The sequence below is a fragment of the Capsicum annuum genome, chromosome 2, assembly GCF_002878395.1.
Source record: "Capsicum annuum cultivar UCD-10X-F1 chromosome 2, UCD10Xv1.1, whole genome shotgun sequence".
Taxonomy (NCBI): domain Eukaryota; kingdom Viridiplantae; phylum Streptophyta; class Magnoliopsida; order Solanales; family Solanaceae; genus Capsicum; species Capsicum annuum.
This window is the reverse complement of record NC_061112.1, coordinates 151508756-151525467: the sequence shown is the minus strand read 5'-3', so window position 1 is coordinate 151525467 and position 16712 is coordinate 151508756. Positions and strand designations below refer to the sequence as shown.

General features: G+C 36.3%; 3 protein-coding genes across 8 annotated transcripts; 1 reads left to right on the top strand and 2 right to left on the bottom strand.

Moving 5' to 3' along the window:
* The first annotated feature begins 1363 nt into the window (after window positions 1-1363).
* On the top strand, window positions 1364-2500 carry LOC107860604 (zinc finger AN1 domain-containing stress-associated protein 12). Its single transcript, XM_016706007.2, has 2 exons — window positions 1364-1629; window positions 1938-2500. The coding sequence occupies exons 1-2, from the start codon at window positions 1525-1527 to the stop codon at window positions 2400-2402; spliced, it is 570 nt and encodes a 189-aa protein (XP_016561493.1). The 5' UTR covers window positions 1364-1524; the 3' UTR covers window positions 2403-2500.
* A 134-nt stretch (window positions 2501-2634) lies between these two features.
* LOC107860602 (protein bicaudal C homolog 1) lies at window positions 2635-6515 on the bottom strand. Of its 3 annotated transcripts, XM_016706004.2 has the most exons (8): window positions 6291-6515; window positions 6121-6198; window positions 5881-5993; window positions 5589-5638; window positions 4981-5483; window positions 4165-4245; window positions 3111-3173; window positions 2635-2866 (listed from the first exon to the last, which is right to left on the bottom strand). In XM_016706004.2, exons 2-8 carry the CDS (start codon window positions 6163-6165, stop codon window positions 2813-2815), a joined length of 909 nt encoding a protein of 302 aa, XP_016561490.2. In that variant the 5' UTR covers window positions 6166-6198; window positions 6291-6515; the 3' UTR covers window positions 2635-2812. The 3 variants fall into 3 exon arrangements, with proteins under 3 accessions (XP_016561490.2, XP_016561492.2, XP_047263521.1); XM_016706006.2 differs by lacking the exon at window positions 4165-4245; XM_047407565.1 differs by lacking the exons at window positions 4165-4245; window positions 6291-6515 and having other exon boundaries at window positions 6121-6280.
* A 1060-nt stretch (window positions 6516-7575) lies between these two features.
* On the bottom strand, window positions 7576-11722 carry LOC107860601 (ferredoxin-thioredoxin reductase catalytic chain, chloroplastic). Of its 4 annotated transcripts, none has more exons than XM_016706003.2 (6): window positions 11336-11722; window positions 10376-10488; window positions 9046-9095; window positions 8846-8917; window positions 8299-8359; window positions 7576-7933 (listed from the first exon to the last, which is right to left on the bottom strand). In XM_016706003.2, the coding sequence occupies exons 1-6, from the start codon at window positions 11439-11441 to the stop codon at window positions 7889-7891; spliced, it is 447 nt and encodes a 148-aa protein (XP_016561489.2). In that variant the 5' UTR covers window positions 11442-11722; the 3' UTR covers window positions 7576-7888. The 4 variants fall into 4 exon arrangements, 3 of the variants coding, with proteins under 3 accessions (XP_016561489.2, XP_047263522.1, XP_047263523.1); XR_007052599.1 differs by having other exon boundaries at window positions 7825-7933; window positions 8196-8359; window positions 11336-11706; XM_047407567.1 differs by lacking the exon at window positions 8299-8359 and adding an exon at window positions 8196-8298 and having other exon boundaries at window positions 7825-7933; window positions 11336-11706.
* Between the last annotated feature and the right edge of the window lie 4990 nt (window positions 11723-16712).

Below are 16712 nucleotides of genomic sequence, written 5' to 3'. Positions count from 1 at the left end.
TTACATTTTCTAGATTCCTTTACCTAGAATATCTAGATATTTCTTCAAGATATTATCCTAGAAATTACATAAGATATTCTAGAAAAACTGTGTTATCCAGAAAATCAACTTTAAATATACTTCACAGAGAACATTTCATTTCCACAACTAAAAAATGTTGTCAAACATCCTTACAAATCAAGTATTCGTTGTGCTAGTGCTAATAAACAATTATTCATTAACATGAGTACATCTATAAAATTTACGCACGCTGCTTCTACATGATAATTTCTGAGCCTTAACTGGTTCCCATTAATTCATGAAAGATATAATGCTAGTAATTACACACCTACCAAACTACTATTTCTGAGTCATTTTTTTCATTAGAGGTAATTATTTAAGTTCGACATCTAGAACAAAATCTGTATTCGTAATATTAATCAGATATAGACGCTTAATTAATTAGGTCTTTATTTGGTTGCTGTGGTCCTTTACACCAAGCTAAAAATTAAAGTAGATACAGATATAGTATATTATACTAGCTAGTGAGCATATATGCTAGCTTTCTAATGAACTTTTATAAAAGCAAAGGAATTTCTACTTTACAAATGGGTAATGGACCTTTCTTTTTGTGTATGGAAGAGCTATAATTAATTGACTTTACAATCAAGAAGGATGTGAATTTGTGAAATTTAATATTTCTTTTTGAATTGCTTCTTTCATTGCTGATAAATTAATGTACATGAATTTGACCAATGATGTCTCATAGTCACTCAAGTTCTATTGCTATTATGGTTGACCAATCCCATGAATTTTACCAATGATGTCTCGTGCCTCTTGTCTCTGATTTAGAACACGATTTACTATATTAATTAGCCTGAAAACTTTGCTCTATCATTAGTTTACAAGCATGGTAACAACACTTGCAGAATTGTAAATTCAGCAGGAGAGTTAAAGCTTGAGCTTAACTATACAAAGTGACTGACAATCCAAAAAAAGAAATAAAAAATGATTGTGTTTGTACGACGGAAGTTATTTTCCTTGAAAAATGTTTTTCAGTTTTTTGTTGGTGAAAAGTTATATGTGAAAGATAGATAATAATAATAGTAAATCTGAGGGAGCTTTGATAATTTTTTTTCAGCAAAGATCAATAATAATGTTAAGAGTAAAAAGTTATTGTTGAATGGATACAGTTTGAGTTCATGAAGTTCAGGCCCAGAAACACCAAAATTAAGCCCAAAGCGTCAGCCAGCAGAAGAGGCTTGGTTGGGCCCAGAGAGCCATGAACTAACTAACTTTCTGGATCGTTCTGGACCGCATTTACCGACCCGGATCCGATTGATGACGTAAGCGCGTATTCCCGCACCTCCACGGCTTCCTTTGCTATTTCCTTTCACACCTGTAATTTGTTTTTGCTTATTGCCCAAGCCAGCACCTAAAATCCTATCATATAGCCCATGAAGACTCCATTCCAGGCAACTCGAGAAGAAATCAGTATTTGACAAGGAAGACAAGAAACAAAAGCAAAGAAGAAGAAGAAAGAGGATGGGAGGAGGAACAGAAGCTTTTCCAGATTTAGGAAGACACTGCCAACTATCTGATTGTCATCAACTCGATTTTCTCCCTTTTACCTGCCATGCTTGTCATAAGGTAGATTTTACGATTTTGCTTTACTCATTCTGTACAGCATGTTAATTTTATCATCTGCTACAATAATACGGGGTCGTATGCAGCTGACCCCGCTTTGGCGTAAACCTTAAATATATGTCAAATAATCAAAAAATTTTGAACAAGTCCAAACCCACAAAGTTCAAATCTTAAATTGTGTTGTCCATCTCAATTTATGTGGCACCATCTATTTCAATTTATTTGGCACATCTAACTAACTTAATGAGGATAAAATTAACATACTTCATCTAGATGTACCTCATGAATGCCCCTTGATAACATTGTTGCAGGTATTCTGTGTGGAGCATAGATCATGCAAGTCTCACGAATGCCCAAAAGCCGACTTTAACAGCCGAAAGGTTTTGGTCTGCGAAATTTGCTCCGTGTCCATTGAGACTACCGGATGCAAAAATGAAGACGATAAGGCCATATTGCAGAAACACGAGAAATCTGGGGATTGTGACCCGAAGAAGAAGAAGAAACCTACCTGCCCTGTGAAACGATGCAAGGGAATCTTGACCTTCTCCAACACTAGCACTTGCAAGACTTGCCAGATTCAAGTTTGCCTCAAGCACAGGTTTCCTGCTGATCACGCCTGTAAACGGAATTCTTCATCATCACAGCCGTTGGTTAAGGATCTCAAGGAAGCCAATAAGTTTTTGACTGCTTTGGTTGCAAGGAGTGGGAATGATTGTGGGAATAAAAGCCGTCCCTCATCTTCACACCCTACTAACCCTTCCGTTAAAGCTTGCTGATCGCTTCACAGACATTATTACTATGCATCTCTATCGTTTGTAAATTACATTATTTAAGCGCTCATTAATTGAATTGAAAACGATGTTATATTTTCTAATGTTCAATGTTACACGTCTAACTTTGATGATAAAACACGACTTAATTCAGTAATCTTTTCTATGGGAACAACTCCAAACCTCTTCAATTGTCGAACGGTTCCTTTCTAAAATAAAATCACAAAAATAACAGCCCTCAGCCCAATAACAGAGAATTTCACTGCCATATACCCTCTTTTATACAACAAATATTCTTCCACTACTCGAGCATTTTGCCGCTATCCTTCATATACATTTCCAAATAACAACCAGTTTGAAAACTACAGCTTTCAAACAATATTGAAGCATCGCATTCAACAAATATAATTACCATACTACACTGTCCTAGTTTGGGAAAACATAGCCAGGAGAATCTTCTTCCTTGGTCCCTGCAAATCCCAGAGTGCAACAATTAGAGACTAAAATGGGAGGAGAATAGCAACTATCCTACAGATTAGTATAATCAAGAGATGTTTAGCCGTCTCCCCATCCCCAGCGGGCAAATTATCCCTTTATCTTGGGGAAGTAAGTGAATAGGTGTCACCCATGCACAGCAAAATTTAGCATATTAACTTGCAGTAGAATTTGAGAACAGTGTGATTTTCCAAAAAAGATGACTGAAACAACAAGTACCATTGGTATCCCCAGGTCCTTCAGGTCACGGTCGCCCATTTGCTTCAATGCAGCCATGTCTACCTGAAATGGGTAAAACAGGTGTCACGTCACTAAGGAGGAGTTGAACGAGGATCTCTCAAATTCTTGGCAAAGTATGCTAAATCACTCAAAAGAAAACATGAAGTGAGGCATGTGATCAAACAGGTAAAAGAGATTGATTATTTAGTCGAACTGTGTCACAAAGGACGTGGCTGGCCGAAATAGAGGATGATTGAGAATGTTGTGGGTCAATGGTGCAACTTTTAATTTGTGAACGGCAATGAGGCTACTATCCTTTACAAAAGTAATAATCTCGGATTAGAAGTCCAAGATGAGCATATGGTTAGAAAGGGAGAACAATAGAAGACACGAAGAGTTTCAACATGATCAAGACCTCTTGGGAAGTATAATAAACAACAAAAGACAATTATGTAAAGAATTCTAAAGCCCCATAATGCATCTATTTAACAAGTTCATTAGTTGGGAAGACAGACAAAGAAGTAGATCAAACAAGTAAATAAGAAAGGTCATGGGATAACATGTGACCTAGTAACTGCTATGTGATACAGAGTTACAGACAAATGAAGAATTTTGTTCTTAATCGGGGTAACATAAGACAAATGAAGAAACGTTTAAGATTGATCTTAGAAAATTTATCACGTAGCATATTCATCACATTACACAAGGTACTTCTCTAAATAGTGAGCACCCTGCTAACTGTATGTATATGAATTAGGAATCAAGTACACCAGGAGAAAAGATATAACACAGAATATTAAGTACCATTCTAACTTGCTCATTATAAAAAAATATTTTTTACCAAGACTAGAACGTTGTCTATCCAACAAGAAACTACTTGGTGCATAACCTTGTTACTTTTGCATTGAAATCTAGTTCAACCTTCAAACTTTTTTAGCTACAGAACGGGTATTGATGTTAAAAATGTTCATAAAGTTGAGATAATGTAACAACAAAGAAATGAATTAGAAAAACTAAAAGACATGATCAATCAATTAACAATTGTACTATTCACCTCCTCAGCTTGAAAGTGGATAGCATACTTTCCCAAACCGAGCGAATTTAATAGAGTGGTTACGGTCATAGGAGGTTGATCCTGTACAACACCAGATAGAACAATTTTATATTCATATAAATTCTGTCCATTTTCAGATATTTCTCCTTCTCCTTCATCCCATCCATGAAGAAAAATGAGACAGAACCCACAGTAGCTAAGAAAAGATGGTGTCATGAGAAAGACAGAAATTGTGAGAACTAACTTGGACTCTGTTGACAAGCAATGAAGAAATATTGACATATGAATAAAACAACTTGTAAGTTTTCAATGCATTAAAACTCACAGTAATTTCAATACCAGAAAAAGGAATGCAAACAATGCTACGTTGCAGGCAGAAGAAATAGAAACAGTGATGAAAAATCACACAGATAATAGTAAAACAACACAGACAAAAGAAAATTTCAATGAGCATTAGCAACCAAGGCATGGTAAAACAATGCCATAGTAATTTAACTTCCATCAGCAATCTGGTATTTTAAATATAGTCATTGATAAATTCCAGCATACAGAGAAAATGTAGGCAACAATTTGGCCTGACAAAAAAACTACTAGGAAGCATGTCACGGTGGATTAGAGCCAGAAAAAATATTTTTTAATAAACTTATCTGCTAAAAGTAACACAGTCTATGTTGTTCCCCAGAAAGACAACTAAAGAGGTTAGAGCTGAGCTTATGATTTGCCTACTTCAGTTATCCAGTTCAAAATAGACTAGCATTCTATCAGCAATGATTCAAGATAGAAAACCAGTAAGCTAAATAATAACTAGGTTCATACGGGATATGGACTTGGCAGCATGCTTCCATTTGCAGAGGGAAGACGTGACAATGGATTCCTGGCAGCCAGTGCTGACCTCATGGTCAAAGGGGTAAGGGGTTTAAATTGAGAAGGATTGACATGGTCACTTCCCACCATACGAACCATTCTTGAAGCTTCAGCTGGCCTTAATGGTGGAACATGCTGAGCTGCAGTGATATTACTTGAAGAAGCAACTTCTCTAGAATCTTTTGCAAGTCTATTTGGGGATCGTGGTCTAACATCACCAGCAGTATGAGATGCATAGGAAGACCTAATTGCCTCTATTTGAAGCAATTCGCTAGCTCTTGACATCGGTTGGCTGCTGGTGACAGGCCTCCTTTGAGATTGCTCTGCAGATTGAACACTTGCTAACGTCCTCTTACGCTGCTCCTTTTTTCTTTCTTCAATCTGTCGAAGAATTTCCCTTTGCCTTCTTCTGTGCATTAGTTTCAGTCGGAGGTCATTTTGCCCAACGCGAGCATCTTTACATAGCAGTAAGCAGCAAACATGAGCTAAAATGATAGACCAAAAAAAAGCACAGGAATCTGGAATCATCCAAAAAATAAAACAAATATTTCAGATAATACCATTTAGTCTGCCATATCTGGAACCTCCTGCATCTTTATCCCTCCGCACACTAGCCAAAAACAACATCAAAACTTCCAATATCAAGATAAATCATAAAATAGACGCAACGACCACTCTTAACTTTCACTACTCTCATCAATTATTACAGAAAGACTGGTAACCAATATCATTGCTACCGACAATCATTTAAGTATAAAAAGCCTCAAATCTTCAATCAGTTTTATCTATCACTTGCATTAGCTGGAAACAGCCCACATTAGCTTTACCAGAAGAACAAACAAAAGATTTTACCGTTTGCGACGGGATAGCGAAGGATCCTCAGCGTCAGTTGACCTTTTGCCTCTTGACAATGTCTGTTGACCAAAACCATTACTGTGAGAAGTTGATGATCGCTTCACCACCTTCTGCAATTTCAAGAGCGCAAAAATGTACAATTTAGGAAAATTGAACCGTCAAAAGCAACTAAATTCCGATATAAGAGAATATAACAAAGGTGTCCATTGGGAGGGCAAAATAAAAGTGAAAGCTTACTTGACCAGAGCGGCCCAAGGTGATGGTGACCTGAGGCCTTGTCATTGAGATTGCTCCAAAACTTATGCACACCAAAATCTGAAGGGAATACAGCAAAAATGATGAAAGGATCGAGAGTAAAAAATGAAAGGAACCCTAGAATTGGAGTTGAAGGAGAATCAGATACTTACCTAGCTTTACTACATATGTGGAGACTTAGCAAGGTCGCGCTACAACTTTTGTTTCTCCTTTTTCCACATTTATATTTTTGTCGACTAGTCGTCTATTAACTACATTTCCTATTTTACTCCTACAATTTCATCTCTTACTCCCACTTCAGCTCTATCTTTCTATCTATACTCAAATTTGATCCCAAAAGCAGTTAAAATTTCGAGAGTTTCAGACACACAAATGTCCAGATGTTCCATTACGACTGTTTTGGTCCTTAAAATTTACAGAGGTTAATTCACAAGATAGGGGTCAATGTCAAACTCTCGTTAATATGAGCAAGTATAGCTTGTGGAATTGACTTTAATTCGAAAAGGCCAAACAAATATACTCCTTACACTTGTTCGAAAATTTCATTTAGATACTTGAATTCAACATTGTTCACCGATTATAATACTATATACAATTTTGTTCATATGAGACACAATAAGTAGACTTGGTACAAGGCGTGGGCTACACAACATTTTGGCGTGCGAGTGTTGGCTGACATAGATTATAAGTTTATAACGGTAATATTACAATCTCAGAAAGCTTTTATTTAAATCCTATTTTCTTCTACATTTTCTCGTTATTCTCTTCTTCATCGTTTAACTACTTTTCTTTGTCCAAATTCGGTCAAATAAACAGATCTCTTTCTAATTCTTGTGTTTCTAGGCCCTTATTCTGAATTTCATTCTAATTTTTGCCTCCAATTTCTGTCGGAATTGTTTCAATGTCAATTTCGTCAAACTCGTTGAGGGCACCTTGTACGGATGTTTGCTGTCATTACAGAAAGTTAGCAAAGTTCAAAATATCTTGCACCGACAGTAATCTAGGTCAAAGGTTTTATAACTGCAAAATTGAAAATGCAGGCTTTACTCATATCGATGAAGCAAATATGTTCCCTCTCAAGAAAAATGTTCAAGAAATATTCCCATTTTGAGCTGCTCTTTCGAAATAGAATCGTCGGAAAAACTACTCAGGATTGTCCTATTTAGTGGATCCTAATTTTATCATGACTCTATCTTGTTTAGCTCTTACTTGTATCAACTCTTTACCTGATAGATGATTACACAATTTCTCTCTGGCGCCTCGCATTTGGGATACATTTGCTGAGTGCAAACCGGTAAAATCATAACCCATGTTACCCAGTGTGTAAGCACATAGAAGAGCCACCAACACATTGAGACGTCGCTGCATATAAACATGCTTACATTGCGAAGGTGAGAGCAGTCTCCATTTCATTATTAACACATCATGCACCAGGGATTGAAATTCATCAAGCAGCTTTTGGAAATTAAATCCAGTTTTATACAAAATCAGGATTTGCATTAGCTGAAGCCACCCAAAATTTCCTATTACGGCTCATACAATCAAGATGCATCACACAACAGTTAGCATAATTGCACTGGTATTCACCCACCCAAGCTCATCTGACAAGATCAGAACACCCAACGATGTACTGGATGGGGTTTCAGCAATATGTCACATCAGAATTTTGATTGTTGCTCTTCATCTACTACTCAAAGATACATGTATAACAAAAACGTAATGTTCATAGCATGTATACGGTGTTGGAGCATCACATATTTGCTGTTGTTTCCTTAATCTCCTCCATAGAAATTGTCTGCAAAAAAGGGCAGAAAACTCACCTTAGTTGCAGATATAATCACAAACCAGAACACTAGGCAATTATGATGCACGGACAGGTGATAATAGTAACCCTTTTTTAAAACCATTTGACTGAGAAAGTCTTATATATCAAGGATAGAGTAAGCAAAATTATTCCATTATTTTAAAGAAACTCTCTACCAATCGTGACCCCCATTTTCTCTTATATCAAACCATTCCCACATTATTATCAACCCTCACGACCCTCAGTGACCAACCTCAGTAGACAACCCACTCTCTTCTCAAGGTAGCCACCAAAAGACAGGAAATGAGCTATTGGGTAACCAGAAATCAAGCTTCACATATTTGCATTTGGTGTACCTGTTCTTCTCCAGCAAAATCATTGTCAGGGGTCAGAAAAAGCATGCAGTGACACTCCTTCCTGTAATGCAAGTTTGAAGGAAGGTAAGAAAGATATAAACAACAAAAGTAGACTCATTAACACGGAGGCTTATTTGGAGACTTCATCGATGATAAAATACTTATCCATGTTACTTGGATTGAGACAATACAGACCCAAATGGTGGTGACCCTCATATACAGGATGGCACACATAGTTCATAACTGAGCTAGAAACACTAAATGGCTTCTTCGATCAGGGTTTCCTTTTCTAGTCAAGCAGATAAGATTTTCTGTGCAGATTTATACAGAAACCACAATATATCAAACCCTTCTGTACAATTAGGACCTAAGCGTGTTGAACAACCAAAGGACACAAGGGAAACTGACAAGTTATCATTAAATCCAAGCACCCATGACTGTAGTTGCTGACATGGGCAACTGTAGTTTTTATTCCCAGCAAGCAAAATCAAACCGTGACATGACCAAAATACAATCAAGTCTATGCACAAAAGCAAAAACATCCTACCTCTCTCTCATTGGTACACATGGACAATTCCAGAAGCCCTGTTGCGCTTCTGCAGCTTTGTCATCATAATGCCTGAAAAATTTAAATGACATCAATATGGTACAGTTTATGCTAATAACGTTTACAAAGGTACTGTGGTAACTGGTAAGGAGCAAAGTATGAAAGCCATCGAAACATATGTGTCGGGAACGAATATTTACCTGCAGGGGCAGAGTGGTGCCCCCAATGTATCTTTGTGCTCTGCCAAACCCTAGCAATAGGTCAATGAATAACATTAATTATATTCCGTCCTCGATGTAGGAATAGATGTTTCAATAATAAGGAATATAGAAACCACTGTGGATAGGGATTAAGGCATCAAAACAAGAGCAATACTAAACTATAAATCAACTATGCTCCACCTAAGTGAATGTTTTACTTATGCACATATATCAGTCAAACGTGATATGCTTCTTAAATGGATTTCTAGTAAAACATCTTAATAAGTAGTGGAAGTAAAGGAGTTCCCTAAATTAGAAAAACAGTGACCCAAAAAATTGTATGGGTCGCTGTAGCAAAACTACTTTTCAAGGATAAGGATATTCCAATCAGTCACAGAGTATTCTCTGAATCTGGACTTAGACTTAGGTCCTATAATTGACTAATCCTTCCGTTCATATTACCTGGGCGCTTTCCTTTTTAGTTTGTCCCAAAAAGAATGACACCTTTCACTTTTTGGAAACTATTTAGTAGCACCCTCATTTTGCTCTTAATGATATGACATGTTGGGAACTTGCCACCACTAATTTAAAAAGAAAGATTTCTGGTAACTCTAACCACCACTCATTTAAAAGGATACTTTTGATACTTTGCGTGCATTTGACTTACATGTCATAAGTCTTATTTAACTACGTGTGCAGTCAAACCCCGTCACAAAATCAAACAGAGTACTAATATTTGTTGTGTCTCCACGAGTTTATTAAGAATTATAGTCTCAGTATGACACTTTTTTTCACAAAGATCTCTATATAATACATTTTCATTCATGTCTAGCCCACAAACTTCATAAGTATCTCCTCAATTCAAATTTCTACGACTTCTCGCCAATTTAACAGCATAAAATAGTATCTGAGCGAAATGGTAAATTCTCAACACGAAAATATTACTTCTACAGTAACTTATTTACCAGCTGACACAGAAAACCATGAGCTGAAATAGTGAATTTGACACTAACCAACTCTGTTAGCAGTCACAAAATTATAGCGGCAAGCAATGCAAAACAAAATTACGAAGCTAGTGGAGACAGCTTTCATGGAAAATAAAGGCCCCAGTCTCAAATTCAATCCCAAAGACATAATCTCAGCAAGTGAAATAGAAAAGAATAACTAAGTGCCAAGCCTAGAGATTAAAATAGGAAATATGAGCTGAAACACACACAAAAGTCATAAACATAAGTGCGTATATGAATTGAAGAATAAAAGTTACCAATTACCATAGCAGCTGCAAGCAATCGAATGATCATCAAAAAATGAGGAAGGGAAAAGAAAATACCTTGATGACCACAGAAGTGACGCCTTTGTCCATACAGAAATATGTTCCTGACCTACGAGCATACTGCTCCGAGAATTTCCTCATGACTTCAACAGACTTCTCTGATGGTTCCACTACATAGGCAAACAACACGCCAATGAAATTAGCCATTTCAGTAAAATCAATAGATTAACTTCTACTGATTTCGTTGATTTGATCTTCACACTTTTATTTCAACCTAGCTTAATGGATGCGTCATTTCATTTCTCAGAAGAAATCACAAGTAAATTAGTCATTCCTTGTAAAATCAATAGATTTACTGGTACTGATTTCATTGATTTGATCTTCACAATTATATTTTGACCTAGCCGAACAGATACCTATTTTCATTTCTCCGAAAAAATCACAAGTAAATCTATTAGATGCTTATCCGTAGTAACTAAAATGAGCCTTCAAGATCTATTGTAGCAGTTTATACATTCTAAACTCTTAAACTAAAACGTGAAACAAAAATTCAAAGCTCGAGACGTCAATCGTCATTAACATCCAATTAGTCTCCTCTGATCGAATTTCTGGATCTTATCACCATAGGCAAACTAACAACTCAAAAAGAGAAACAACATTGACTATGAAAACCGAAAAAAATAGAAATTCAGAGTTGCACGAACTCTCCAAACACAAGCTACTTGCGATTCACCAGCAATAAATCAAAGCAAAAAAATAAAAATAAAAACTCGAGGCGGCATTAACATCCACTTAGTCTCCATAGATCGAATTCCAGGACCTTCTCACTATAGGCAAACTAATTACAACTCAAAAATCGTTACCAAATCGAAATTACATTGAATACGCAACAAAAAAAAAACAACAAGCTACTTGCGATTCAAGAGAAATAAATGAAAGCATTTTATATCAAAAAATATGCAACGGAGAGATAACGAGAAGAAATTATAAACAGTGTGAAGCTGAAAAAATGAGTACTTTTAGCTACGGTCACGCAGCGACGAGTAGAAGGCTTGGGAAGAGCAGCTAAAGATGAAATTCCAAAACCAATGCTGTAAGAGGTTGAAGCTTGAAGAGTTCCCATGGCGAATTCCGTCTACAGTTATTGCTTCGTTATCTCCTTTTCCACTATCAAATTTATGATTCTGTTAATCACCACAATTTCGGAAGGGCAAAGATCTCTTTCGTACAGCGTTGATATTTCCAATATTTATATATACTTTCCGTTTTTTTGTTTTTTTTTTGTTTCCCACTTAATATATATGAAGAAAAAATTATTTTTAAAAATTAATGAAAGGGTAGCGAGCGCCACTCGTTGCAATATCGTCGGAGAAAATTACAGAGCCACTCGGTTTACCCGCTTCCGTGCCTTATTACGTTACGGCAACTAATATTGGGCTTTTGGATGTCCTGGGCCCGTGAATTGGGCTTTTGGAATTGGTCGCACTTTCGGGTCATTTGCACTTTCTTTCCTATATTGTGATTGATCTTTAATTTATGTTCATCATAATAAATAATTTCTGTATAAACTTATATTTTTTATTTCATAATATTTTAGAAGTTAAGTTCGAGCATGACTTCAGTTTCTAAAGAAATTATGTCCCACTATTATGCATAAGTTAGATTTCTTAAAAGGAAAATTAAAGATCATTCCATTGGAAGGACAAAAATAAAAGATCGACCCATTTAAAAAGCAAAACGTGCTATTTTATGAAATTTTTCACAATAGTTCTTAGGTAAATAACCTTTTAAAAATTTTGTTGCAATTTATAAACATTTTAAAATATGTTTTTTATGTTAGAGCAAAATAAAATATAAGATCACAATCTATAATTTTATAAGTTATTACAACCGTTAGACCACATTCTAATATTCAGTCTATTAGATTGAGAAACATAGGTGATAGGACTAAAAATATTAGACCCAATATAATGTTGTCCATAAATGAAATTTTCAGGATCGTTATTTGTACAACTTTTAAAAATGAGATACAATTTAAATTGTGGCCTAAAATGGGGAGAATTTAATTACGTAGCTAGAACATTTGTTGAAACACGGGTATTAAATCATTAATCATTATATAAGTAATATAAGTTAGCAATAAATTCATCTACAATTAACTCTTAATGACAAAATTCCAAAAATAAACAAAAGGAATGAAAATTGTAGTATAAGTGTTATAATCCTATGTCCCGCCAAACAAGAAGTAATAACCTAACCTAACTATACTAAGTGACAAATCCCAGTCCAACTCAAAGCCACCCCCTTAAATATTTCACAAGCTAAGTTTGCTCTCACTTTTCACATAACAATCATGGAAGGGGACAAGATTATTACCCGCACTGGTAATTTGTACATTCCCAATCAGATTTAGGTCTGTATCCAAATACTTTTGTTCTCTTGTATCAGAATTGTCATTCGTTGAAGCACATTACAAAAGTTCTGTCACGCAATTCCTTCTAGGTCACTGCATATACAATTTATCCACAAAAGACTGGATAAAAAAAGATGAAGATTTTGTTGATTGCCCCTTCTTGATACAGCCCAGAATTCTTATGGAATTGAAAGCTGTTAGGAAGGAGCCTAAAGAGTAAATGACAAGAATTACTCTTGAACAACTCACTTCTAATACCCTAATTCGGAATTCTGTAACAAAAGAGGAAAGAAGAAGATTGTAATTCACTGTGTAATTTCTGAATGAATATTACAATAGCCAATCAGTTCCTTACATGAGATCCAACTAGGGGGAGGGAAAGTTAGTTACAACTAACTTTGGGGACAGGTATATAATGTGCTAAATCACGTGCCCTGTCACTACACTAAAACAAACTAACTGTTTTAAAAAAAACAACCAGCTAGTGTAAATGAATTACAAATGAGTTCTGAAATATAATTGGTCTAAATAAACTAATGAACTGGAATCATATCAAATACTCCCCTCTTGACATGATCCTTGTCCTCAAGGACCAAGAACAAACTGGGGAAAATTATGAGTGAAGGATTGAAAATCCTCCCAAGTACTATCTACAGATACTGAATTTAGCCACTTAATGAGCAGTTGTGAAACAGTTATGCCATGCTTGTGGATCATTCTTTGGTTAAGAACCTCCCCAAGGTAGAGTAATATAGAACCAGCACTGGAATGAACCACTGAGAGTGTGACAGTAGCAGGTTGTGACCTAATCTTTCTCTTAAGCTGGGAGATATGGAAGGTGGGGTGGATCCTGATGGTAGCAGGAAGTGCCAAGGTATAAGCAGCAGCACCAACCTTAGCAATGATTTGAAAAGGCCCAAAAAATTTAGAGGAAAGTTTATGATTGGTGTGAGACTTCAGAGACAACTGCTTATAGGGTTGCAACTTAACATAGACACAATCTCCAACATCATATGTTCTATCAGTTCTTCCTTTGTTAGCATGAGCTTTGATTCTATTCTGAGCCTGGATAAAATGGAACTTGAGAGTTCTTAACGTAGCTTCCCTAGGCTGAAGGCTTCTATCAATTAAATCTAGTTGAAATTCAAAAGACATGTAAGGTAACAACGGTGGTTGTTTCTATCCATAAACAGGCTCATAAGGTGACATATTGATGGAGGTATGGTGGGTGGTGTTGTACCACCATTTTGCTAATGGTAACCAGTGGGGCCATTCTCGCGGCTTCTCATGTGTCATACATCTAAGATAACATTCCAAGCATCTATTAATAACCTCTATTTGGGCATCCGTTTGAGGATGGTATGCAGTGGATGTTAAAAGAGAGACCTTCTGCAATCTGAACATTTCCTTCTAAAACTTACTAGTGAAAACAACATCTCGGTCAGAGACAATAGACTTAGGCATGCCATGCAACTGAAAACTTCATTGAGGAATACTTGAGCTACATCAGCTGCAGTATAAGGGTGTTTAAGAGCCAAAAAGTGAGCAGCCTTACTTAATCTGTCAACCACCACAAATATAACCTCTTTATCAGCAACCTTAGGTAAGCCTTCTATGAAATCCATGGAAATGTCTTGCCAGACCTTGTCAGGAATTGGAAGAGGCTGCAATAAACCAGGGTAAGCAACATTCTCATTCTTGCATTTCTGACAAACATCACAAGCCTTTACATAAGAATAGACATGTTGCTTCATTTTTTTTAGAAGAAATCTTGTCTTAGCCTCTTTAGAGTAGCGGCTATGCCTGAATGTCCCCCCATTGGGCTGTCATGGTAAAATGCAATCAACTTTTCCCTTAAGTCTGTGTCATTTCAAACCATCATTTTTCCCTTTCTGCTCAAGACACCAGCAAGGTACTTAAAGTAAGGTTTATGACCTGCAGCAGATTGAATTTTTTGAATAATCTGTTGCAATGCTGGATCTTTATTCCAAGAGTCCTTCACTTCTTGTAACAACTCTTCTTGAACCCCAGAGATACTCATAAGCTGAATAATATCTTCCTTTCTAGAAAGGGCATCAGCTACTACATTGTCTTTTTCCTTCTTATATTGTATAGAGTAGTCATAGCCAAGAAGCTTAATCAACCACTTTTGTTGGCTAGGTGTGGTGATCCTCTTCTCCAAGAGGTACGACCTTTACTTCTGAACAACAGTGACTACTGCTAGTAATTCCCTTTCATACACAGATAGTGCCTTGTTTCTATTAGATAAACCTTGACTAAAGAATGCAATAGGTTTATTCTCTTGGATCAACACAGCTTCAATTCCTTCTCCAGAAGCATCTGTCTCCACCATAAATTCCTTGGAGAAATCTGGTAGGTCTAGAATATGTGTAGAAGTGATGGCTTTCTTCAATTCTTCAAAAGCAGTAACAACCGCATCATTCCACTTGAAATTACCCTTCTTTAAGAGATTGTTCAAAGGTCTTGCAATGGTGCCATACCCCTTCATGAATCTTCTGTAGTACCCTGCTAATCCTAGAAATCCTCTCAACCCTTTAAGATTAGTAGGTGGAGGCCAATTCAACACAGATTCCACCTTGTGCATGTCCATAGATACTCTTTCAGCAGAAATGACATATCCTAAATAATCAATTTGCAATAGTCTAAATGCACACTTGATCTTTCTAACAAACAACACATGTGACCTCAAAACCTTAATTATAGCTTGTAGATACTGTAAATGTTCATTCCAAGTCTGACTATATATAAGGATGTCATAAAAAAGACTAAAATAAACTTTCTGAGGTAAGCATAAAAAATATGATTCATAAGGCTATGAAAGGTTGAAGGGGCATTAGTAAGACCAAAGGGCATGACTAAAAATTCATAGTGTCCATGATGAGTTCGAAAAGCTGTTTTAGGGATGTCACCTTCAACCATTCTAATTTGATGGTAACCTAACCTGAGATCCATCTTAGAAAAGAATTTTGCTCCATGTAACTCATCCAATAGTTCCTCAATGAAAGGTATTGGAAGCTTTTCCTTAATGGTACAACTATTTAGTTCCCTGTAATCTACACACATTCTCCAAGATCCATTCTTTTTCTTCACCATCACAACAGGTGATGAATAAGGGATGGTACTGTGTCTGATAATTCCAGCTTCTAACATTTTATCCACCACTTTTCTATCTCATCTTTTTGAATTATAGGATATCTGTAGGGTCTAATATTGATAGGGGAGGTTTCATCATTCAAAATAATTTGATGATCATGGGATCTTGAAAGTGGCAAGTTAGTTGGAGGCTCAAATAAATCATCGTACTGCTGCAAAATGACCTACAACTCTTGATCCTTTCCAATGCATAGCTGGTCTCTTTTCATATTAAGCATCTTTCCTCTGTTTACATCCACCTGTTCCTCCTGATACATACCTACATAGATCATGCATAATTCAACTAGTTTAGCCAATAATTTCTCTATTTTCTCTGGTTGCACTAGTTTAGCAGCTGGAGGTTTGATGCCTCTCAACGAAACCTTGTGTCCCATGATAGTGAATTCCATTCTCAATTTCCTGAAGTTCCACATAACATCTCCCAATATAGCTAGCCATTGAATACCCAATACCATTTTGCATCCTCCAATAGGCAATGCCAATATATCTGATTCAAAATAAATACCCTGCATTTTCCATACCAAGGCTTTACATAAGTGGTGACTGTGAATTTTTTTCCATCAGCAACAGAAATGGAGAAATGTGAGATCAAAGTTAAGACATATCCAAGCCTTTTTACAGTATCCAAGTCCAAAAAATTGTGGGTACTTCCACTATCAATCAATACATGAATCGCCTTACCCTTAAGAGATATAGTGACTCTCATGGTTCTAAAATTATGCAGACCATTTATGGCATAGACAGACACATAAGGCAGTATTGATCCTTCAGAGTCTGTATCTAATCTATGTCCCAACATTTCTAAGC